Source organism: Poromitra crassiceps (genome assembly GCF_964638095.1).
Source record: "Poromitra crassiceps genome assembly, chromosome: 16".
Lineage (NCBI taxonomy): Eukaryota > Metazoa > Chordata > Actinopteri > Beryciformes > Melamphaidae > Poromitra > Poromitra crassiceps.
This window is the reverse complement of record NC_139645.1, coordinates 28,868,055-28,894,421: the sequence shown is the minus strand read 5'-3', so window position 1 is coordinate 28,894,421 and position 26,367 is coordinate 28,868,055. Positions and strand designations below refer to the sequence as shown.

The 26,367-nt window shown below is 43.5% G+C and overlaps 1 protein-coding gene across 1 annotated transcript in view; it reads left to right on the top strand.

The window, feature by feature from the left end:
- LOC310791566 (protein NLRC3-like) overlaps positions 1-26,367 on the top strand; it is a gene marked incomplete at its 3' end in the record, with an annotated part of 80,811 nt that overhangs the window by 47,335 nt on the left and 7,109 nt on the right. Inside the window, exons 2-8 of the mRNA XM_083653233.1 lie at positions 13,653-13,731; positions 13,905-14,133; positions 14,471-14,961; positions 15,914-17,208; positions 21,274-21,447; positions 21,594-21,767; positions 21,978-22,151. Coding sequence (XP_083509359.1) covers positions 13,653-13,731; positions 13,905-14,133; positions 14,471-14,961; positions 15,914-17,208; positions 21,274-21,447; positions 21,594-21,767; positions 21,978-22,151 — 2,616 coding nt within the window. The remainder of the gene's footprint in view (positions 1-13,652; positions 13,732-13,904; positions 14,134-14,470; positions 14,962-15,913; positions 17,209-21,273; positions 21,448-21,593; positions 21,768-21,977; positions 22,152-26,367) is intronic.

Sequence of the window (26,367 nt, the reverse complement as noted above, 5' to 3'; positions counted from 1 at the left end):
TCATATCTACAGTTTTAAGTATTGTGAATTGACAACAGCAATACTACTGCAATGGTTATCAGAAAAGAAACGCCATCATACTAAAATAAATAAAAGGTTTCAACTGTAAAGACTACTGCAATATACAGGAAAACATAGTGTACTCAAACGTGGCCTCGTTGTTAAACAACGATTGAAAGAACAATAGAGCCTCATGGTAGCATGGCTACAATATCAGTTCACTTTCGTACCAAGAAGACTCATCTTAACATGGCTACAAAACAACATATCTACAATCTTCACATTTGACTCCGATTGGTTTTTAGTTAGATTCAAAGTGGTTCAACATCACTAAAACGATTGAAAATCAAAGAATACCCCAGCATTTCAGTAGCTAGCAAAACGGTAACAAGCTAGGAGCTAGGTTAGCACTGCTAACATTGACTCACCGGAGATTTCACGTAGATCCAAACTTAGAAAAGAAAAACAAAGTAAAGCATGCTCCACGGCATGTCACGCAGCATCATTATCATATACAGCCAAAAATCTTGTTGTCTTGAACACGAAGCTCAATGCTTCGATATCTTTTGTGAAAGTCAGCTTTCACTCTTAACTTTCACCATGCATTCACCATTAGCTGTTTCTGTCTGTGGCCAGCAAGCTCTCTTGTGGCGCTGTGCCTAAAGCACAAACATGTTCAGCCCCGCCTCTATAGGTGATGCAATCTGGCAACAGACACAAGACCGCGTTGCCCTCTAGCGGTCTTCTTCTGACGAAGAGCTGCTTTGGCTCGAAACGTTATCACTTGGTGCAATAAAGCATTCAAAAAAGGAGTCCTGCTAGTGTGCGAGCGTTTTTTGCATTTATTTCATTGTTACACTGTTTCCGTCTCAGCACCTACCCGAAGTCTCGGTCCATGGATGTGCATGTTTTCATCTATTTCAGAAAAGAAATGCCATCATACTAAAATAAATAAAAGGTTTCAACTGTAAAGACTACTGCAATATAATATATTTCTGTCTGTGGCCAGCAAGCTCTCTTGTGGCGCTGTGCCGAAAGCACGTAAACATGTTCAGCCCCGCCTCTATAGGTGATGCAATCTGGCAACAGACACAAGACCGCGTTGCCCTCTAGCGGTCTTCTTCTGAAACTACACCAATATATGTGGTCCATATTATGTGGGTTACACCCTCCCCCCCTAAACCTGCATGCGTCTCTGCATGTAGACCATCGCTTAAATATGAATCACTGGGCTTCTGCAAGAGGAAGGTGTAGACTCAAATACATTAAATCTGGTGTCAATCAAATCAAGGGATTTTGTGAAAGCTTGGTCAAGACTATGCAGGATCGAGTGCATGACTAAAGTCAGTGGGTTCCCTAGAGATGTGTATGCTAAGCGGTCAGGTTCTGTTCTGTTCCTGTTTGACCTTCTAATCTCTGGTTCTCTGTCATCCTGAACAGAACTGGTTTCAGACAATCTGACCTCATCTTCAGTACGGTGTCTTTCTCTGTCCTCTTTGTGTACCGTCTCTTCACATTTCTGGTCTCTTAGTTCTGTGTTAACAGCCTCTCTTACAGGTTCTCCTTGGACTGTTTCATCCCCTACTCCCAGATCTTCACCAACAGGTAAGTCATGAGCAGCAGGTAGGTCACTTTCATTTACAGGTAAGTTTGTCTCATCATCAGTTAAGATGTGGGTAACTAAGTCATTTTCACTTACAGGTAAGTGTGTCTCATTGTCAGATAAGCTGTTGTCAGGTAAGGTGTCACTCAACATTTCTATCACACTTGGATCTTGAGAACTATTTGCGTCCTCCTCCTGTACCACTATTTTAGGGTGGAATTCTCTAGCAGCAGGATTTAGATTTGAACCCTCTGGACTCTCCCCCATTTCTGAGATAGGCTGGTTACTCTTAGCTCTGGGAAGTTCATGCACTACTGTGATTGTCGGGTACGTAGTTACATCCTGAGCTATTAATGGATAGTGACTTTCCATCTCTCTGTCACCATCATACAGATGTTCTGCCTCCTCAACTTCAGGTACTGAGTTTATCTGGGGGGTTTTCTTGGTTGTTTTCTGTAGGATATCTGGATTGACTTCACTGACTTCAGCTGATTGCGATAAGAACCCACAAGGTAAGAGCAGATCACGATGTAGTGTTCTTTCAGGGCCTTCAGAGGTGAGTGGGGCAACAACATAAACTGGGGAATCACCTATGTGTTTCACTACCTGGTAAATTGTTTTGCTCCACCTGTCAGCAATCTTGTGTTTCCCTCTTATGCCCACGTTTTTCACAAGGACATGGTCTCCTACCTCTAAAGTGGATTCTCTGACCTTCAAATCATATCTCTGTTTGTTACGCAGAGCGGTTTTGTCACTGTGCTCTACAGCCAGTTTGTAGCTTTCCTGTAGGCTTTCTTTGAGTTTCTCCACATATTCACTGTGGGTGACTTTTTTCTGTCCTTCGGGTTTTAATCCAAATGCCACATCAATTGGCAGATTTGGCTGTCTCCCGTACATTAGCTGATATGGGGAATATCCTGTTGTGTCATTTTTTGTACAGTTATAAGCGTGGACTAATGGCTGCACATAGTCACGCCACCTGACTTTATCTTCTTCTTGAAGCGTCCCAAGCATCCCTAGCAATGTACGATTAAATCGTTCTACCGGATTACCCTGTGGGTGGTAAGGAGTTGTCCTCGTTTTCTTTATGCCTAGGAGTTCACAGAGATTTTTAATGACTGCAGATTCAAAGTTGCGACCTTGGTCGCTGTGCAGGCGTTCGGGTATGCCATAGTGGACAAGGAAGTTGTTCCACAATGCTTTGGCTACAGTCTTTTCCTTTTGATCTGAGGTGGGTATTGTGACTGCATATTTTGTAAAGTGGTCAGTTATCACTAATATGTTTTTAGTCCCACGGCCGTCAGGTTCCAAGGACAGATAGTCCATACACACTAGCTCAAGTGGTCGACTGGTTTTAATGTTGACAAGATGGGCAGTTTTCTCTGCTCTAGCCTTGCGCCGAATGCACCTTTCACACCTCCTGACCTTCTCCTCAACATCTAGACACATCCTTGGCCAATAAAACCTTGCCCGTACAGGATCCATTGTTCTATCAAACCCCATATGACCAACTGCATCATGGAGACTTTCAAGTGTCATTTCTATATATTTCTTTGGTAGAACTAACTGGAAGGAAGGCTGATCCTGATTTGTGCGCTTTCTATAGAGGACGTCATCATTTAGTATTAGCTGGTCTTGTACTCTAAGCATTAACTGAACATCTCTTTCTTCCTTCTGCCTAAGACGGTAAGTAAGACGTTTCCCTGCTCTGACAATATCTATGACCTTACTAATTGTGGGGTCATTTCTCTGTTCTACAGCCCAATCCTGTTGAGACATTCTGGGAAGAGTGTTGGATCCAGGAAGCAGGTCGGCTTGAGCAAATTCAGCCGAGATTGCACTTACATCCATTGCCAGACACTCTACAATCACAGGTAAGTGACTGTTTTCTTCCGTTTCAGAAAGTGCGTCTAACTGATGCCTCTCACATATGGCCTTGACAGCCGCTGGAGGGAAAGTTTCCTCATGTTCTCCCTTCCTAAACTTTGACATGAACTGCCTCACTCTCTCATCCTCAGCTGCTCCAGAATCATCAGCTTCTATAGGGACGTGTGGGCGTCTCGATAACCCGTCTGCATCCTGATTACTTTTCCCAGCCCTGTACTGAATGTCGAAATTGAAGTTGGATAGCTCGGCAAGCCAACGATGCCCTGCAGCATCAAGTTTTGCGGATGTCAAAATGTAAGTCAATGGATTATTGTCAGTCAGTATGCTGAACTCCACCCCATAGAGGTAATCACAAAACTTGTCTGTGACTGCCCACTTGAGGGCGAGAAACTCAAGCTTGTGAGTGGGGTATCTTCGTTCGCAGTTCGACAGTCCTCGACTGGCATAAGCAATGACTTTCATCTGACCATCTTGCTCCTGGTACAGAGCGGCTCCTAACCCATGCAAGCTAGCGTCAGTATGTAGAATATACGGCTTTCTGGCATCGGCGAACCCAAGTACAGGTGCAGTTGTCAGTTTCTCAATGAGGATTCTGAATGCGTCCTCACATGGGGGCGTCCACCTCCCATTAAATGGTTGTCTCAGATCAGCACTTGAGAAAGATTTGTGGTTTGACTTTTGATGTTTCTTTTTCTTTACAGGGACATAACCAGCTGTCAGAGCATTTAGAGGCTTTGCGATTTTGGAATAATCTTTGACAAACCTCCTATAATACCCTGTGAACCCGAGGAATGACTTCAACTCAGTGATGTTGTTCGGCCGGGGCCAAGTGGTGAGTGCGGCAATTTTGTCAGGGTCTGTTTCTACTCCGTTTTCAGAGACTACATGCCCCAAGTATCGCACAGACTTCCTGAAGAAATGGCATTTCTCAGGCGACAACTTGAGACCGAATTCATTCAGTCTGTTCAGTACTCGCATAAGCCGTGCCTCATGTTCCTCAAGGGTGTCTGAGAACACAATGAGGTCGTCAAGAAACACCAACACTTCTGTGAGATTTAACGAGTCCACACATTTCTCCATGACTCGCTGAAAAGTGCTTGGGGCATTGGTTACCCCTTGGGGCATCCTATTAACACATTGAGTGCCACAGCGCTTCAGTAAAATTGTCTGCAGCCTGTGCCAGATTCACTTCCATTCAGTTGAAAACAGCTATAGAATTTTTTCTATTATGGCTATATTGACGGGGCTGGACTTTAATGAAACATTGAACACTCCTGCTTCTTCCAAAGAAGAAATTTTGTTTCTAGACAGTTCCATTATGAAATGACAGCCTCTGAAAAAAGTGCACTTTCAAGGGTTTTCTGTCGTTTTTTTTTACTTTCCAAGATATAGTCACTTTTATGAATACCTTTTGCACTCTAATTTCGAGCACATTCACTGACTCTGGCTGGTGTTTTCTGATGTGGTGGCGTGGTGTGGTTTCTGTGCAGCCCCCCCCCCCCCCCCCCCCCATCCCTCTCCACCTCTGAGCTGCGGGCTCCTCCCACACGCACAGAGTTTGTTTTCTCGACTCCGTTTTTGCCCCGGACGGATCCCAGCGCGCATCAAGGAAATGATGCGCGCTGGCAAACGCGACTGAACGAAAAGGCTTGGCCGTTCGGCTTCGGATGCTGGCTTTCTGGCAGGAAATCGTGTGGAGATAGATAGAAGCATAAGAGCTCAGTTGTGAGCGCGGATGCAGCCGAGCCCACTCTCCGCTGCAGACAGAGCAATATATACGGCTCTGGCTGAAGCATGCATCGGTTTCCTCTTTGATCACGTCTTTCCCTGCTTTCTCCTGCACAAAGTAAAAAAAAATCTGAGGTGGGTGGCGCAGCTTCCGTGACGATGTTTAAGGTGGCGCCGTGTGATCCCTTGAAGGGATTCATGCTCACTGGCTGGGTACGACCTTAAACAGCAGAATTATGGAATAATATGAATTATGATTTTAGGACGTCCACAGACGTCCTTGGCACTCCTCGTTACTTTTTTTTAGGACGTGCACAGACGTCCTTGGCACTCAATGTGTTAAACTCCCAAAATCCCATGGGCGTGACAAAGGCAGTCTTATGTTTATCCTCTTCCTCCATCTCTACTTGATAATAGCCTGATTTCAAGTCCATGACAGAAAACCACTTAGACCCTGTCAAAGCTGCAAATGCCTCTTCGATGTGCGGCAATGCGTAAGCATCTTTGATCGTCTGGTTGTTTAGCTTTCTGTAATCCACACATAGGCGGATCTGACCATTTTTCTTCTTCACTACCACGATGGGTGAAGCAAATGGGCTTTCTGACTCTCTGATGATGTTTGCATCATACAGCTGTTTAAGATGAAGACGCACAGCTTCATAGTCAGAAGGGTGGATGGGCCTTGGCCTCTGTTTAAATGGCGTTGAGTCAGAGAGGCGGATTTTGTGTTTGACTGCCGTCGTATGCCCAAAGTCAAGTTCTCCTCTAGCAAAGACTTCAGGGATTGAATTTAACTTCTGACTGATCCGGTCTTTCCACTCTTCTGACAGTGGGGAATCGGCAAAATCAAACTTGATTAAGCTTTCAGGGTTAATTTCACAGGTCGCAAAACACTGAGCAGTAGTGTTTGTCTGTTGTGAAACCTGGTGTTCGGCTTTGGCTTCACTAGTGGAGGTTAATGAAGAGACAGCTATCGGGATAGAAAGCTCTGCCACAGTTCGAAAGGCTGGCACAACAATGTCGTGAGTGGTCTCATTTTTTAGAAGGATTGGAACTTTGAACAAAGTTTGTCGTGGGCTTGACATAATGTAGCTACAGAATATCAAACCGCCTGGTAAGCTGGAGTCGGTGGGCGGTTCTACTAGGAGATGAGCTCCAGGAACAGTGGGGGCATTTCTTATACGCCCGCTCAATGCCCTTTTCTGCCCACCTGGGATGACTAGGCTACTCTTACTCTGTAATTTAACCCTCCCCACCTTGCCATCTTGTGTCTTATTTTTGTAAATGCTCTGTAAATGTTAGACGAGTGGGGCATAAGCACAGGGTTCTGATAGGGCCCTCTTTTTGTTGAACCCGTCATACAGGGTGTCAAGAGCATTTGTGCCAATGAGAACCGGAACCTCTACACTGACTCGGTGATCAGGGACAATTAGAGCTAGTGTCCTAACCATTTTGGACTCCCCTGTGAAACTCTGTGGGAAAATGATGTCAACCTCAATGTAGCCTAGGTAAGGAACACGTTGGCCTGCAGCTCCTTCTATTTCTAAGAGGTTAGCTAAGGGGAGAATAGGGTGAGAAGGTAAGTGGGATTCATGAAAGGATTTGGATAGTGTGGTGACCTGTGAGCCTGAGTCAATGAGGCAGTTGTACTGTATTCCTCCTATAGTAACTTCAGCTACAGATTTCGATCCAACTAATCCACTGGGGAGCTGATCTACAGTAGCAGCAGCCTGTTGACATCTATTTCCTACCTCATTTTTATGTTTCAACTTGGGACCATTGTCTGTGTCCTCGGTTCCAGTATGTCCCACTACTGGAACCTGGTCCAGTTTAAAGGCTGATCCTGCTTAGCCCTCCACTCTTCTTGCTTAGCTTTAAGCTCTTTGTATTTTTGATCAACGAGAGTCTTGTTTATGGGGTTTTCACATTTCCTGGCTATGTGGCCGTCTTCGCCACACCTAAAGCAAAACCAGGCCTTAGGCTCAGGTCTGGGTGTACCCTGTGACATCACTTGATGAGCCTGCGCTTCAACTTCAGGTGTAGGTGAGTCTTGTGTTAAGCTAGCGGCCTTAAATTCACGTTTTCTCTCTTTTTTGGATTTCTTGGTGCTGAGCTGCATTTTTAACTCTGCTACCTGTTTCCTCAAACTATCCGTCTCAGAGAGCAGTGCACTCACATTGGGATCAGAATAGGGGGAGATATCAGAGACAGAGTGGACATTTATAGCAGGCCTTGATTTGGACGTCCCAAAGTGACGTTGCATCCTGTCAAGTTTAGATGCTCTTCTGTCCTCCTCTGTTCGTAACTGTAGCAACAGCTCTGCGAAGTTGGTGGATGTTTCATTTTTGAGTTCTAACTGCAAGACGAGGTTGTGATCCCAGCAGCCACGCTTAAACTGCTTGAGCAGATGACGACCTGTATCTGCCTGTTTTATGTTTTACACCATCCCTCTTAACAGCAGAGCTTAGTAAAGCCTGCAACCTCTGTAGGTATTCAGAGGGCTTCTCCCCTGGGTTCTGGTTAGTGTTCAAGAACCTTGCAAATATTTCCTCTCCATCCTCCACAAGTCCAAATGCAGAATCTAGCAGTTTTATATATTCTCTGGGATGTGCAAAATAACTAAGTTGCTTCACAACATCTGAGGCTGGAGGAAGCAGACTCTCAAGTAACTTCCTGCGTTGGATATCTGGGGAACTGCCATCATTAAACATTAACTCAGCATGTAGGGACCATGTATCATAATCTGCTTCACCTGGGGGCTTAGGTACTTTTCCTGAGAATGACCTCAACCACTTAGATTGGTACTGGGAGGAGGCATGGTCATTTTTAATTACATGTTCTACTATAACACGTTGCACTTCAGGTGGGTTTGTCACTTCATCGGTAAGTATTGGTCTTGCAATTACTCTAGTTTTCTTTCGAACTGCATTGTCGGGTTTTCTGTTGGGTGTCGGAGTAGGTAACAGATATGGGAGGGGCTTGCTATGTTGATACTTTGCTACATGTACAGGTATCAGGGGTGTGGTACTACAGTCTGAGCGAGCACCATTGTCAGAGTCGCTGCTGTCACTTGAATCAGAATTAATTATTCCAAGTCCTGGAGTCAGGTGAGTAGGTTGTGTAGGTATTTTAACACGGTCTACCTGCCACTTCACAGTGGTATCATTCACATTTTCTATCTCAAAGGGGAAATGTGACTCCATATTAGCTCTTGCAACTTCTGACTCAAACTCCACAATAACTGTTTCTCTATCCTCCCCTTCTGTGTTTGGCATCCTCCGTATGCCTGCTACAGGTCCGTATTTCACAAGGGAAGCGACGATGTCATCAGTGACGTCAGTGCTGGTAATACCAGACACACTAATAGATCGCCAATCATCAATCTCATAACCCTGTTCTAGTTCCATTTTTTTTTTCTTGGGTTATTATCGGTGCAAAAATAAATCAGTTGTAAAGGTGTACATTAGAAAAGTATAAAAATAGCAACTTTCTGTACTGTGTATAAAATATTGGTATTGTACATAAACCAAGCTGTGTCTTAATCGCTCCTTGGCTGGCTCGCCACAAAAAGACTATGTAACACGGTAAATCTCACCAGCAGTTGACTAAATTATCTGCTGCTTTCGACTCGGAGCGGTTAGATCACAACTTGGTTCTGCAGTTTAACAATATTTATTGCCACCATGAATGAATCACTGACCTGGATTTGTACACATAACAATTCACAAGAAAAATAAATAAAAGAAAGTAAAATGTCTCTCACGGCAGCCGTGTGCCGTGTTTCCTCACAGCAGCCGTGTGCTGTGTCCCGTTCCGTAGTCCGTTTCCAGTGCAGTACAGTCCGTTTGTGTACTTCTCTAGTTCTGTGTGTGTATAAGCAAGTGCACGCTACCCGGGTGTGTTTTGCTTATCTGTATCCACAACCGATTCTCTGCAGGGCAGGTGAGGATGATGAAAATGAAGAAGCAGGATGGTACCTCGCCCCTCTCTTAGATAGGATGGGGACCCTGGCTCCTCTCCACCCTCAGTTCTGTAACGTCTGTTGTAGTCTAACAAAAAACCAACCTGCACACCACAATAGAATCAGTTCTATATCGACACTGTACAGTAGTGATCTTCACTTCTTTTTTCTCTACATCTGGTGTAATCCTAATACTGACAAAGCATAGCAGTCGGCATCAATGTTCAACAGTACATTAAACATATACACTCATCTCTTTTTCCCCATATCTCATTCTCATATCTACAGTTTTAAGTATTGTGAATTGACAACAGCAATACTACTGCAATGGTTATCAGAAAAGAAACGCCATCATACTAAAATAAATAAAAGGTTTCAACTGTAAAGACTACTGCAATATACAGGAAAACATAGTGTACTCAAACGTGGCCTCGTTGTTAAACAACGATTGAAAGAACAATAGAGCCTCATGGTAGCATGGCTACAATATCAGTTCACTTTCGTACCAAGAAGACTCATCTTAACATGGCTACAAAACAACATATCTACAATCTTCACATTTGACTCCGATTGGTTTTTAGTTAGATTCAAAGTGGTTCAACATCACTAAAACGATTGAAAATCAAAGAATACCCCAGCATTTCAGTAGCTAGCAAAACGGTAACAAGCTAGGAGCTAGGTTAGCACTGCTAACATTGACTCACCGGAGATTTCACGTAGATCCAAACTTAGAAAAGAAAAACAAAGTAAAGCATGCTCCACGGCATGTCACGCAGCATCATTATCATATACAGCCAAAAATCTTGTTGTCTTGAACACGAAGCTCAATGCTTCGATATCTTTTGTGAAAGTCAGCTTTCACTCTTAACTTTCACCATGCATTCACCATTAGCTGTTTCTGTCTGTGGCCAGCAAGCTCTCTTGTGGCGCTGTGCCTAAAGCACAAACATGTTCAGCCCCGCCTCTATAGGTGATGCAATCTGGCAACAGACACAAGACCGCGTTGCCCTCTAGCGGTCTTCTTCTGAAACTACACCAATATATGTGGTCCATATTATGTGGGTTACACTGTCAATGCGGTTTGTTGCCACACAATAAACCAGCGGTTTGTTCCAAGCCAGTGTGATCGCTCTCACACGGCAGCCAATCAGCGTTGAACAGCGAGCGACTGATGCCAGCATATTTTCGCTGGAGTTGGGATATTTCATCTGGGGCGACGAGCGTATTTTCTCCCTATCGCTCTGTCTCTGTCGTTTGGACGCCCAGCGATTTTTCTCCCAGGCGAATATACGCTCAATCGCTCGTTTGCATTGACTTTGTATGTAAACTCGACGCCAGCGAAAAACTTTAATAGGTCGGTGTGAACGCAGCTTTAGTCCAGTTTCTCCCAAAAAACGGATCAACAGTTTTTTCCCCTCTCACTCCCACACATTCCATTATCTCCTTCACCCTGGCCTCCACTCGTCCAGCCTCTGCAGTCCAGTCATCATCGTCCTTCTCTCCTCTTCATATCTCCTGCATGAGATCAGAACATGCTCCACAGTCTCCTTTACTTGACACTGACTACAATGCCCAGTTGGATGCTTCCCTATTATACTAAGTGTTCCATTTAAATTGCTGTGACCAATTCTCAATCTACTTATGAATATGTGTTCTCTCCTATTAGCCCCACTATTCCCAACCATTCCCACCTTATTTTGTATTTCATGCAAATGTCTCCCTTTGTATCTTCTTCTTCTTCTTCTTCTTCTTCTTCTTCTTCTTCTTCTTCTTCTTCTTCTTCTTCTGTGGTGTTTTATGGCAGTTGGAATCCTTTATGTTGCATTACGGCCTCCTTCTGGATTTATCCATCCACTTTTTTCCTATATTACAGTCTTGTAATTAGTCCAGTTTCTCTCAAAAAAACTGATCAACAGTTTTTCTCCCTCTCGCTTCCACACATCCCATTATCTCCTTCACCCTGGCCTCCACTCGTCCAGTCTCTGCAGTCCAGTCATCATAGTCCTCCTCTCACCTCCTGCATGAGCGATTCACTGCCTTAACTCACCATTCTCCTCTTCTCCCTATTTATACTCACGCTCTATCTTGTAGTCCAGTTGGGGGTCCTTTCTTTTCAATCATGTCACCTCAATTGCTCGAGTGACATCACTGGTGACATCACTAGTGACATCACTATAAGCTGTATGACCTCAACTGTGATTTATGGCATCATCATTGCTTTATGACATCATTAGTGCTTTATGACATTAGCAGCATGAACCTTTACCCCTCCTGCTGTATTGTGGTCATCTTGCAGTCCGGGGTCCTTTCTTTTTAACCACAATTGCTCCTTCGCTCAGGAGCCTCTGACAGCTTGCCGGAGTGCCTGTCCACCGACCCCCATCTGTTTCAGGAGCTTGGTGGGTGTCTGTGTATGGAGGGGTGGGGAAAGTCTGGGGCGGGGTGGGCTGGGGGGTGTCTGTGTGTGGGGTGTGTGTCTTCATCTGTGGTGTTTTATCGCAGTTGGCATCCTTTATGTTGACAATGACAAACCTTTGTCATTTGTTGTGGTTTACAGTGATGATGGCTTAAGGCTGAAACTCCCTCTGTTTTTGCCCCTATTAATACTTGAACTACTTCAAATGCGAGTGCTGTTGCCTACCACTGATCCTGTGATCTCCTGTGATCTGATATCTTAGGGACCCCCTTGAAAACAAGATGGTTCATCTCAAGGGGTTATTCCTAATAAATAATTTCAATCAATCTCCCTGCAACCTGCACCAATTAAGCTGTTTAAGATCAGGGGTTGTGCTTGCTATTCCCTGCTCCTATTGTCTTTGTATCCACATACCAGATGAAGGTCGCCAAAACAAAACATATTTTTTATGGAATAAAAGTTTTGTTTAAATTAAGTCAGTGCAGGATTCTTCTGCTTCTACGATGCTCCAGGTTTTTCCATCTTGTCCACTGGCCCTGCTCAGCCTGTGAGTTTGCCTTTGTGCATCGCTCTGCCTCCTCTTGGTGCTGGACCTCAGCTAACACCCCCTCGGATACCACCCCACCATTTTTCTACTTTGCTCATAGACAATTCAATCACAGTTCCTGAAATATTTGGAGATACACAGTTTTAACAAAATGTCACTTGAACCACACGCATTGCCGGAAGTCGGCACGTAGCTATGGCACATGCCTGGGTATGGACTAGTAACTATAGAACCTTAAAACATTTGAATCCTGTGCTCTGAATGAGCGAATTCAAATAATGTAATTAAAGTGTGTGTGTGTGTGTGTGTGTGTGTGTGTGTGTGTGTGTGTGTGTGTGTGTGTGTATGTGTGTGTGTGTGTGTGTGTGTGTGTGTGTGTGTGAGAGAGAGAGAGAGAGAGAGAGAGAGTGTGTGTGAGAGAGATAGAGAGACAGAGAGATAATATGTAAGGGTTAATGTACGACGAGGTGTCCATTATCACTTTTTAAGGGACGACGTGGAGGCGTGAACCGTCCGAGGCGAAGCCGAGGATGGTTTGCCTCCGCGAAGTCCCTTAAAAAGTGATAATGGACACCTCGAAGTGCATTAACCCGCTTATACCATGGTCACTTGCCAACAAAACAATAAGACCAGTCATTTAAATTTCCATGTGTAATAAATAAAGCAATCTAAATGGCTAAATGTCTGTTATTCATACTGTAAATCAGTCTTCCACGAAATAAAATAGTCCCTCCCACCTCCACCACCCGCTCCGTTTTAAAGCCGACTCAAACGTTAACTTTATTACAGGAATGCAGGTTTAACGATGTTTTGCGTTCTACATTAAATGAAGACATTACCGTTTGGCAGCTTGCTTTATTTTGTAGATAGATACGTATTGGCCAAGTATATTAACATTTAAGAGCGAAGAGTTTCAGGAAGTGAGAGTGAGAGAGCAGCGCCCTGCATGTGCTGCTGATGTGGTGAAATGCAGAGAGAGTTGTCTCTCTCTCTCTCTCTCTCTCTCTCTCTCTCTCTCTCTCTCTCTCTCTCTCTCTCTCTCTCGCTCTCTCTCTCTCTCTCTCTCTCTCTCTCTCGCCCCCGCTCGTGCACGAGCCGAGGGAAATCTTCTCTTTCTCGCCGAGAAGAGCCTGGTGACGCGAGGTAAAAAAATCTCCGAAACGAAAATCAAAATTGTAAATAAGAGTTATTTTTGATAAACTGAGCACACAGGGGTGATTTAAATACTTACTTTGACCGACTCAATTTTTTTCTCAAGTTCCAAAATTGTCATATTAACCCTTAACGGGGGTATAGAGCTCAAACTGCTCTCCTGATAACACTGATGAAACTATGGCGCATTGATATGAACGGTGAACAGACCATTTAGCTAGGTGTCCATTATCACTGTACAATATCACTTTTTAATGGACACCTTGCAGCCAATCAGAATCGAGTATTCACCCAGACCATGGTATAAAACTTATTATGACCCTTGACCTAATATCTGATGTTTTGTTTCTTCTCACAGAGTTCAGCAGGAGATGTCAGAGGTTCTCAGTGGTCAGTCTGCACAGGAGCATCAAACAGGCCTAGACTCTATATTCATGGTGTGTAAATTAACAGCATTACCGTTTACGTGAAATGCAAAACAAAAATGCAGTCTCGACGCTAGAATCTTTAGAGTCTAGACCAACAGGCTTTCAAACTATGCATGATGGTTTTGATGTTGTGTTCCACATGTTTATTATGAAACTTTGATTTTTATGTTATTCTGTTGCAGCTGCTTGAGGAGAACATTGTCACCTTTGTGAGGAACGAGCTGAAGACGTTCCAGAGGGCTCTGAGTGCAGATTCCCAAGAATGCTTAGAGAGTCAGAGGGAGGATGAGGAGGTGGTGGACGGTGAGGAGGAAGAGCAGAGGAGGAGCAGCAGAGAGACTTTTCTAGACATCACACTGCTCTTCCTGAGGAGAATGAAGCAGGAGGAGCTGGCTGACTGTCTGCAGAGCAGTAAGAATCTTTGAACATTTCTGACTTTCTGTCTGCAGCTGTAAATACAGACATGTCTAAAACAAGATTGGAAGGTCAATGAGCAAAATCACAGATGAACATTCTGGTCAAATGATGTGGTGTCGTGCTGCACATGATAATAGAAACATGAAAAAAGAGAAAACAACGACACAACACTTACCTTTCACATTGAGCGAGAAACACGTTCAGGATCTATGTGTCCACTGAGCTGAATAGATGCTAGGAGCTGCAGTTTTATCAACATTAACAAATTATCACATTTACTGTAACATTCACTCATTCATTCACTCACTGATTATTTTGTTATTTCATTCAGAAACTCTTGCTGCCATTTGCCAACGTAAACACAAATCTAACCTGAAGGAGAGGTTTCAGTGTTTGTTTGAAGGGATTGCTAAAGCAGGAAACCCAACAGTTCTGAATCAGATCTACACAGAGCATTACCTCACAGAGGGAGGGAGTGGAGAGGTCAACGATGAACATGAGGTCAGACAGATTGAAAACGCATCCAGGAAACCAGCAAGACCAGAAACACCAATCAAATGTGACGATATCTTTAGAGATAAACCAATCAGAACATTGATGACAAAGGGAGTGGCTGGCATTGGGAAAACAGTCTTAACACAGAAGTTCACTCTTGACTGTGCTGAAGACAAAGCCAACCAGGATATACAGTTCATATTTCCATTCACTTTCCGAGAGCTGAATCTGCTGAAAGATAAAGAGTTCAGCTTGGTGGAACTTCTTCATCGCTTCTTTCCTGAGACCAAAGAAGCAGGAATCTGCAGGTTTGACAAGTTGCAGGTTGTGTTAACTCATTGAATGCCATGGACGTCCTTCGACGTCCAATTAAATAGTGACGTAGAATGCCACGGACGTCCTTCGACGTCCAATGCGTTTTTTGACGGTGGGACGTCGATCAAAGCCTTCCGCAGCTCCTGTACAACTATAGTAGCTATTGGAGGTGTATAACCTATTTTACGGACTCATTAGGTGGCGACAGTGCTTGCTCGGTGCAGTCCAGATTAGAGACAGGTCCGAGAAACAGCCTAAAAGCCGTGGATCAAAGACAACCCGATGCATGCTCCCAGAGCCATTTGCTCTGTCGCGGGAGCTGACATTGGCTCCGAACAGGAGTCAATCCGCGCTCACAACTGAGCCCCTCTGTCCCTGTCTGTCTGTCTGTCTGTCTGTATAGTTTCTCCAACCGATTAGCAGCCACGAAAGCAGCCCCTGACGCCAAACCATTCAGCAATCCGGGTTGGCTCTTCCCTGCTGTGGCGCTGAGAGCCGACAGCAGCACACAAACGCAACACTCCGAAAATATAATGGTTGCGTGAGGCTGGGTGCAGTGTGGGGAGGAGTTTACGGGGGGAGGGGGGGGGGGGGGGGGTGGTGCACGCAGGGCATCACACAACAACTACGTCACTACATCAGAAAATATTATCTTCAGACTCAGTGAATGTGCTTGAAATGCTGCATTTCACAAAAGGCGGATTATCTCAGCTAATAATTTGAAAAGCCTGAAAACGCTGAAAACAACCTATCTTCTCCGGCTCATAACTAAAGAACGGAAAATGGTATCAATAAACTTTTTTTTGCTGATGATACAATAGAGCCAGCTCGTTCTTGTGCGTGTTCGGTGTTTACATAGTAATATCACACAATATTCTGTGGGCCTCGAGAAATCACTGAAAACGCTCTGAAAACTCTGGCACTGGGAGCATCCGTTCTCCAAAAGTGGCTGGCACTGAATGAGTTAATCTTTGATGGTCTGGATGAGTGTCGACTTCCTCTAAACTTCAAGAAGAACAAGATTGTGACTGATGTCACAGAGTCGACCTCAGTGGACGTGCTGCTGACAAACCTCATCAAGGGGAAACTTCTTCCCTTTGCTCGCCTCTGGATGACCACACGACCTGCAGCAGCCAATCAGATCCCTCCTGAGTGCATTGACATGGTGACAGAGGTGAGAGGCTTCACTGACCCGCAGAAGGAAGAGTACTTCAGGAAGAGATTCACAGATGAGCAGCAGGCCAGCAGAATCATCTCTCACATCAAGACTTCACGGAGCCTCCACATCATGTGCCACATCCCAGTCTTCTGCTGGATCACTGCTACAGTTCTGGACCATGTGTTGAGAACAGATGAGAGAGGAGACCTGCCCAAGACCCTGACTGAGATGTACATCCACTTCCTTGTAGTTCAGTCCATACAGAGGAATGTCAAGTATCATGGGAGAACCGAGACATATCCAGTGTGGAATCGAAAGAGCAGGAAGATGATTCTCTCTCTGGGAAAACTGGCTTTTGAGCAGTTGAAGAAAGGCAACCTGATCTTCTATGAAGCTGACCTGACAGAGTGTGGCATTGATATCACAGCAGCCTCAGTGTACTCAGGAGTATTCACACAGATCTTTAAAGAGGAGCGTGGGCTGTACCAGGACCAGGTCTTCTGCTTTGTCCATCTGAGCATCCAGGAGTTCCTGGCTGCTCTTTATGTCTTTCTGACATTCATCAACATTGGTGTTAATTTACTGAGTGAAGAACAGTTAACCTCCCCTCCGTCCATGGTATTACACCAGACATCTGAAGTAAAACACATCTACCACACTGCTGTGGACAAGGCCTTACAGAGTCCAAATGGACACCTGGACTTATTCCTCCGCTTCCTCCTGGGTCTTTCACTGCAGACCAATCAGCCTCTCCTACGAGGACTGCTGACACAGACAGGAAGTAGGCCACACACCAATCGGATAACAGTTCAGTACATCCAAGAGAAGATCAGAGAAAATCTCTCTCCAGAGAGAAGCATCAATCTATTCCACTGTCTGAATGAGCTGAATGACCATTCTCTAGTGGAGGAGATCCAACAGTACCTGAGATCAGGAAGTCTCAACCCAGATAAACTCTCCCCTGCTCAGTGGTCAGCTCTGGTCTTCATCTTACTGTCATCAGAAGAAGAGCTGAACGTGTTTGACCTGAAGAAATACTCTGCTTCAGAGAAGGCTCTTCTGATGCTGCTTCCAGTGGTCAAAGTATCCAATAAATCTGTGTAAGTAGATAAATGAATAGAAGTTAGGGCTGTCAAACTATTAAAATATTTAATCGAGTTAACTCAACATCCTCTGTTTTTACGCAACCATTACACACAGAAAACAATGGAACCCATGCATGACAACAGACACATTGTAACAAGTTCATTATTCAGCTAAAATTTCCATTACTCAAAGATCTTTCCCCGGAACCTTCACACTTAAAACAAATAATCTCACACAATGTCATTGTGTCCAACCTCACATGGGGAAAATAAAGGCTCACAAAATCATCCCCTTCTATTATGTGGGATCAAAACAAAATAAAAATAAAGTGTGCATGAAACAGTGGGGAGTGTAGTACAGAACTTAGACTCAAACTATGTAGTGCAGTTAGGCTATAGCCTATACTTTCATTTATTTGGATAAAACAGGCTATGCTGCTCTCTCCTGCTGTTCTGTTGTGTTCAGCAGAGGCTGAGCAACCCAGCCTCCTTCCCTTCTCTTTTTTTCCAGACAAAATGAACATGGAAACATGACAAAGACAAGAACAACTACAGCATACACAGTACATGAGCTGTCCCCTTTACTTTATTTGCACTGAGCCAGTTGCTCAAACAGACAAGCCTATTTACATTTTGGGACAACAGGGGAGCTCACTTCTTCTGAAGAACTTCTGAAGAACATGTCCAGACAGTGAAAACAACCTTTCACATGGTAGGGATGTAGCAGGTTTTGCCAAGTACTTCATGTTTGCACCACCACTGCTGGGGACAGTGCCAATAGTGGGCTCCACCCTGTAGCGCTCCACACAGTTCTCAATACAGTCCTCTTGATCAGATGAAGACCATGAGAGCTGATCTTTTCTTATGTGGCTCAGGCGTCGCTGGTTGTTCAGGCTGTGCAGGCCTCTCCTCCCTGAGCAAGGCAGTCGAATGCCACACCTCAGGCTGAGGTGAGCAGCTCTTAGCGCTAAAAAAGGCCCCGTTGCCGTGAGCGCACCAGTATCTTGGCCGGTGAGCAGAGGACACATGCTAATCCACTCTTCGACCCAACCAAAGCAACAAACTAATGAATTTGTCTCCTGGAATTCCTTCAACCAGGAGGAGGGGAGAATAGAATAGAATAAAATAGAATGGAATACAATAGCTTAGAATGGAATAGAATAAATAATAGGTGAAACAAATAAACAATATACCATACTCATGTTCTATCTATCACACACACACGAGTAGCCTATCCAGCTGTCAATCAAATGGATACGTTGCTCTCTCCTCTCTCTTCAGAATGCCACGTTGATTTTCAGCTAGCCTACAATGCAGAGAAAACACACACCTTGATTTAGAAATGAGAATTTGTTTGTCATGATTTTAATACATAATTCCCGACCATAGTTCCAGGTCTGTGGTGTTATATTAACAGTAGATTACTTTGAGAAAGTTGCATCAGTCACTGATACAATAACCCCTTTCCCTGAAATTGCACGAATGTGTGGCCAGGGCGTGGCAAGGCCTGAATTCACCTTAAAAACAATTTAGGGTAGACTGCCCGTTTAATACTCAAACCAGGTAAAAGCATATATCCTTTTTGACACGTGACCATAAATGATAGACTGAGACAAAGATTCCCCCAAGATTACAACATTTATTGGCTCTTACAGATAGTAGAACAACGATTTCATTATTCTATTCAATTAAGAGCTATAAAGACATGCATATGCAAATATACTCTGCAATATAAAATAAGTGCTGAATAATGATGACGGTGGAGGGCAAATAGGCCGGGGTAGAATACTCACCAAGCCCCCCGCGTCCACACACACAGACCACACGGTGAGGGAAGATCAATAAGGGAATGCAATCCAAATAATAAAGTGCAAAGTTACCACAGACGCACAGGGGAGGAGTATGAAGCACAGGTGACTGGTGAGACTCTATCACTGAACCCCCCACCAACTGAACAGCCATGCCCCAGTCCCACAGCACTCATACAGACAAAGATAACCAGTGTTAGCACCAGAGCTAGCTACAACAGTTTTACCCAACTATCTTCTTGGGGAAAAGATTAATCATAAGCCATGAAGTGCTGGAAGTGAACAGCACAAAATAAACCAAAACTGTACATACAGTATAAACTAAAGAAAACAAAACAGCAGTGGCCGTCAGTGTCTACAAGAAAACACATTAAAGAGTTAACATGCTGCTGCTAAACAACAACAAATAAATGCATAACATAATGGACATAATATTAGTGTTTTTACCTCTGTCTTATTGTTAAGATATGAGCTGCAAAACAGCATAAAAGGGTTCTAAGAGTGACCAGTTAGAAACCACCACAGCAAGTCCAGAGAAGGTTTAACAGTTTATTTCTGAAATTGTGCGAAGTAGGTTGAGTCCAGGCCGCGTTCCAGGCCCACAGCCGACTGGGTCCGGTTGGCTCTACACACAGAGAGGCAGATTAGTAACAGGGCGCAGGCCAACAATGCAGTTTGCATCCAGTGAGTTCGGTTTCCACCCACCTCAATAGGCCTTGGCTGGTAGATAGGGGAAGGTCTGCTCTTCTTCTGGACACAAATGGCTCTTCCTCCCACCAGGCTGAGTCCTCAAAATAATTAATCCACTTGCAGCAGAATGGTTAGTCCAATGTACACTCAAAACAATCTTCTTCATAAAACAGGTCCCTCTTTTCATTAAAAGGTCAGGGTTAAAACAGTCCAGGCCACAAGTATTAAAAATGATCCACTTTCCTTTGCTCATGGGAGCCAGCAGCTCCACAGCACCAGTCCACAGCTCTCTCCAAGTGAGGATGACAAGGTTCTCTGGCAGCCAGTCTGAGCTGCCTGCTTTTATAGGAGACACCATCAAGCAGCACACCAATCAAATCACTTGATTACCAATTCAGGCTAATCAGTCCTAATGACTAGCAGCTGGGCAGGAGCTCTCCACTTCACATGGGCGGGGTTAGTATCCCACACAAACAAGGTTAGAAGGACAAACTCAACATGCATTGTCTGTCCCAGTAAAGTCTCAAGTAAAACCAAAACAAAGCCCAGTGTGGAGTGGGGAAGTTTCTTCCTTTCCTGCTGTGTGTCACATTTCATAACATTATTAAGGCACACAATATTCATGTGGGCTTTTCAAAAAATGTCACCTCAAGAGTTCATTTATCAAGAGTTCATTCATAACTTTCATCTACAGTTTGCTGACATCATTTATCAAATTAGTACCCCATTTCAAATAATCATATCACGACATGAAAGCTGTTAATCAATATTCATTGTGAGGAGAACATTCTGAACGGGCAAGATGGCTGCCTAGTGCCTAAATGGGCAGTTTTCTAGCCCATAAATGATCATATATTTGGCCAAAAAGTATGTAACGCACAAAATAAAATGGTAATGTCTTCATTTAATATAGAATGCTAAGGACATTTAACTGGTTCTTTAAACTCGCATTCCAGGAATATCATTATTTACCAGGGCTCTTACCCCATCAACATCAACTCCCACTCTACACTGTTTCAGCAAGAGCAATGTCTGTTTTCAGTTTGGATATGTCCCACAGACCCTCTCTGAGACCCATTTCAGCTGGTCTTTAACCGAGGGGGAAGAGGGCTCTCTGCATCAGCTGTGTGCTTGGCCAGCCAGTGGTATTTGAGACTAGACGTACTCTGGTGGTAACTCAATTCACATCAACAGTAAATGAAAATGACAGTAAAATCTCAACAACTTTGGGCTTGTTGAGAGAACCATCTGGCAGGGCTTTGAAGCTGAGCATGCCATTCAAAATACCTTATTCTTTATCAATTTCTGCTCACGGAGGTTTGTTTCTGTTTGCCATCAACAATGTTACTGCATCGCTTCCTGATTTCCCAAACTAATGGGCGGGCCAAGGGTCAAACATCACAGAACATGACTGCGTTAATCGCGGGTCAAAAAGAATAGTGGTGTTCAAAGGAATGTGTGATAACACATCATCGCGTTAACTTTGACAGCCCTAATAAGAGATAGATGACACTATTTTATACAGGAGAGAAATACTTTCAATGTTATTGATTTTGTTTCTTTTTCACTAATTCTCCTTCAGGCTGAGTGGCTGTGAGCTGTCAGAGAGAAGCTGTGAAGCTCTAGCCTCAGTCCTCAGCTCCCAGTCCTCTAATCTGAGAGAGCTGGACCTGAGTAACAATGGCCTAAAGGATTCAGGATTGATGCTGCTCTGTGCTGGACTGGAGAGTCCGCATTGTAGACTGGAGACTCTCAGGTCAGATCAGAGTCTTATGGTTTTGTGTAACAATGTATTTTAACTACATCATCACGTGCTGGTTTATTTGTGGTCAAATGAAATCAGTGTTGTGTTATAAACCCTGCATGATTTTGTTTCTTACTTTTTCACTAATTCTCCTTCAGGCTGAGTGGCTGTCAGCTGGCAGAGAGAAGCTGCGAAGCTTTAGCCTCAGTTCTCAGCTCCCAGTCCTCTAATCTGAGAGAGCTCGACCTGAGTAACAATGACCTAGATGATTCAGAATTGATGCTGCTCTGTGCAGGACTGGAGGGTCCACACTGTAGACTGGAGACTCTCAGGTCAGATCAGAGTATTATGGTTTTGTGTAACAATATATTTTAACTACATCATCGCATGCTGGTTTATTTGTGGTCAAATAAAATCTGTGTTGTGTTATAAACCCTGCATGATACAAATGTATTATGTTGTATTCATTTCTACTCTGTTAATTTAAGGGTGGGCAGGTTTGATCTGTGACACAACAAATTAATAAATATGTATTTTGTCAGGTTGAATCAAAACAAGCTGACAGAGAAATGCTGTCAGCAGTTGTCATCACTTCTGAACTCCCAGTCCTCTAGTCTGAGAGAGCTGGACCTGAGTAACAACGACTTGCAGAATGTAGGAGTGAAACTGCTCTCTGCTGGACTGGGGAGTCCACACTGTAGACTGGATACTCTCAGGTAAGTATTACTGATACTGTTCAATAGATGACAAAATCTAAATCCTGGCTTATAAGCACAATATATCAGTGAAGTGAGTGGAGAACTCTTATTGGAAAGTTGAACGAGAGAGATCCGCAAGTTCATGTTTGATTTATTTATATTATAGCTCTAAATCACAAACATGTGTCTAAGGACTTTACAGGGAATGTGTCTAGCTAGATCTAAAGGCGACTGTCCACCAGCTCTGTGCGGCTCAGGTATGGCTGCTGGAACAGACCCACACCCATGTAATCTTGTCAGACAAATGCGGATCCTGCAAAAATAGTACAGATGCATATTTCTTCCATACCTCATGTATTGCCCATCTATTAACACGTTCACTGCCAACGACGTATTACTCCGTCAAAAAAAATCCAACGGTTGACTGCCAGTGACGTATTACTCCGTCAAAAAAATGATTTTTTTTTTTGACCGTGGGATGTGCATCTAACCCTTTTACATCTCTTATATAATTATTGGAGCCACCGAACGTTTACAACCCATTCCACCGACCCACTAAGTGGCGACAGTGCCCTCCTGACTAGAGGAAGGCAAGCAAAAAGCAGTGTGAGGAAGCCATTCTCATGAAAATGGATTGGCGAAAACGCTTTCGTTTTCGCGCTGATTGCTGGCGGTGCGGGATTGCAAATTTGCATAATAGATTACGGGTGGAACACACTTTGAAACACGCAGCATAAATATGACCAGAATCGCAAAAGCTTCATCAAAGCTCTCAACCAAAACTCCAAGAAACGAGCGAGTCCATCCAGACTTCCTCAAAGAGCGGCCGCGCAGACAGGCACAGCAGCAGCAAAGCAGTGAGACTGGTGATGCGAGGTTACAGCAGCAACAGAAACGAGCTTGTGACACGGCCGCTGCAGCCAAGAAGACACATACGGAGGGAGGAGTTGGAAGCAGAGGGGGGTTTCCTGCTGTTATGGAGGAAATTACTGTTCAAAACTATTGTTTAGATGTCTGACGTCTTACTGATGCCAAAAATGAATGGTTAAAGTGACTGTTCTATCGAATTTCACAAAAAGCCGTTTATCTCAGAATAATTTTTCTGACGCTGAAACCATGCTGTATTCAACTGCTAATGCTTACATAACTACTAACTCTACAAACTAACTCTTTTAGACAGAGAAAGCACACATTCTATTAGTTCTTTTGAGATATTGTGTGTTCACAAAATCTTAGCAAAAAATAATCCTCGGGTCTTGAAAGATGAGCCAGAATCCTCAAAAAAACCCTCTGGCAGAACCTACCTACAGTAAAAAAAAAACGGCTGGCAGTGAATGTGTTAACATGGGCGAGAGTCTGTTCAGGCTGTTTCACAAGAGCTGCACAGAGCCGTACCACATCTGATGGATATTGGGCATAACTAAACACAATCAATAAATACAATTGAATAAACTTATGCAAGACAAGCAAAAACACAATCAATGAACATAAACATTAAACACAAGCATAGCAAACAATGTGCTGGCCTCTTATTTTCCACCCAAAGGCACGGCGGAGTGCGAGTGTAATTGCTAGTTTTCAACTGACGCATTGGTCAATTTAACACCCAGCAAGTATGGCAAGCAAGCAATGGCAAGTATAGACCAGACCAGCACATCCAGGGAATTTGCAAAACATCAAGGCCGCGCCCCATTTTAGGGGACAACACAAGCTAAGCCACTCGCCTTGACTTCAATGTAAAATAGCAGTACCAAGAAAATCTATAGAAAAATAACAGAATTAATTTCGTTTATAAATGACCCAAAGACACCATGACATGACAATATATTTCAAGATATATTGCGCAATATATATATGCGCAAGATACATCGACACGAGGTATTTGCCTTCTATGAACGCGGTATCTAGTTCCACCAGGTTACATGCATCGTTCACATTGACAGTGTCACCCCTACTCTATCGCATTTTTTATTATTATTTATTGTTAGTGAAACTATAACAACACAGCAACTCTTCGGCATATCTCTATCAAATTAAACCATTTTAAATATATTGTTTGAAGTGGTTTCGACTTCTTGTACCATCTTTTACTATGGTGGGTTTCACCTAAAAAGGGGCACGGCCTTGGCGCTGGATGCTTGAAGACAGTTCTGGTGTATAGGTGGGCTTATCTGTGCGCCCGTGGTCTTAAAAGAAGGTGTGGTTGTGCGCATTAGCATCTTACCAAGTACAAGCTCTAATCCAGATTTTATAATTTCCCTTTTGCTGAAATGGAAATGCTGTTTTGGTTGATGCTTGGAAACATTCTTATGTATGTTTGTAAATTAAAAAAAGTGTCTCCCGCTCCCCAAGTTATTCCTAAACTCTAATATGGTTAGGCTATTGATAGATAAACTGATTAATACTATTGTGTGGCAATAACAATGGGCATCTTAGTTTTGGAGTTTGTAAAGTGAGTTGGCAACCATGTGAATTAGTTGATAAACATGTGGATGGGTGTAATTTATAGTTTTGCCTAGAGGCTTGATTGGTCAGCACTGATTACATCAATGAATTTCATTAAAGCTGACACCAGACTCATTTTAGGTGGTGAGCTGTCAATCTGCTCCAAATATTCCTACTTATTCATATTATGGCCATGACACACATTTCTCCAACTTGTTGAATCCTCCATTCAAATAACAATGTGCCATGGTGCAGGAGCATATCCTGGGTCTTAAGGGAATGACAGATGACACTCTGATTGGTTCAGTTCATGTTACAGCGAGAACACACCTTTGAATAATTAAGGAAATTAGTGTAACTGTCCCAGAGACATGTTTCATTGAGAAGTTGATTTATAATTCATATTCATTCTTCTGTCATAATAATCATAGTGATTTGAGTTCATATGGTCATTAAAATGATTAAAAACGCAATATATACAGTTTGTTGATGTTATAAATAAGAGATTAAAAAGGGTACAATTGATCAAAGTTGTCTAAAAATATACCACTTTAAAATAGCTTGATGTTGGTTAAAAATTAAGTATACTTAATTTAAGATTTAATGTGTAATGAGTCACATGAGTCACATGAGTCACAGGACCAGAGTTTAGTTAAGGGCGTGACCGTGGCATTTTGAGTCAGAACGAATATGGCTGCTGCAGAGGAAAGACGTACAGCCCCAATCTAAACCATTCTGCACGTGGTTCAAAAGGTGCACATGGTAAATGCCTTTAATGTTGTCTATATTTGTGTAAAAAGGTCTGTTAATGTGATTTTGACATTGCATAAACGATGTGATACGATGTAAACAATTAATTTAATTTGATTTCAGCACATTTCAGTTGTGGTAACATGTTGGACATGTATAATTGCTGGAGAGACTTGGAATTGACCGAATCATCTTTTTGTTGTTATTTCTTCAGTTTTCACGGTGTTGTGTCAGCTGGCAAAGAGACAAAAAGAGAGAGAAATAAAATCGTCTAAAGACATCAGTATGAAGCGTGGCCATCATTTCTAAGAAACATTGGACCAGTGTAGTTACACTTAGTACAACCCCTTTGGGCCATTAGATGTTGCGAAATGATCCTGACAATAGAGGCCAGTGACTCTAAATGCACAAGAGGAAGAATTACCAGAAAAAAAACATAGGAAAACTTGGATGAAACAATTTTTGCATTATCACAACAGTGATAATGACCAGACAGTACGTATTGTAGGTACATGTCGCTATGCAAGCCATCCTCCAACTCACAATATAGACTAACAGTTTTTTTAGGCCCTGGGCAGACCAGGAGAGGGTCAGCCACTGTTTCTATTTCATTTCTATTTGTTTCTAGTCGTGACTCAGCAGCTGGTTTGTGTATTAAAAACAACAAAATCCGGATACGCTTTGTAAATACAGAGTAATGTTAAAATACAGAAAGTTAACTCTTAATCTTATGGGGGCATTTAAAAGCTGCCGTCAATTATGAGTCATTTTAGCTTTTTCACGGCCAATTTGCCCTGAGTCCCCACTAATTTCCTACCCTGCATCAAACCTTTGTGTGTGTGTGTGTGTGTGTGTGTGTGTGTGTGTGTGTGTGTGTGTGTGTGTGTGTGTGTGTGTGTGTGTGTGTGTGTGTGTGCGTGCGTGCGTGCGTGCGTGCGTGCGTGCGTGTGTGTGTGTGTGTGTGCGTGGGTGCGTGCGTGCGTGCGTGTGTGCATGTGTGCGTGCGTGTGTGAGCGTCTGTGTGGGGAGTGTGTGGGGC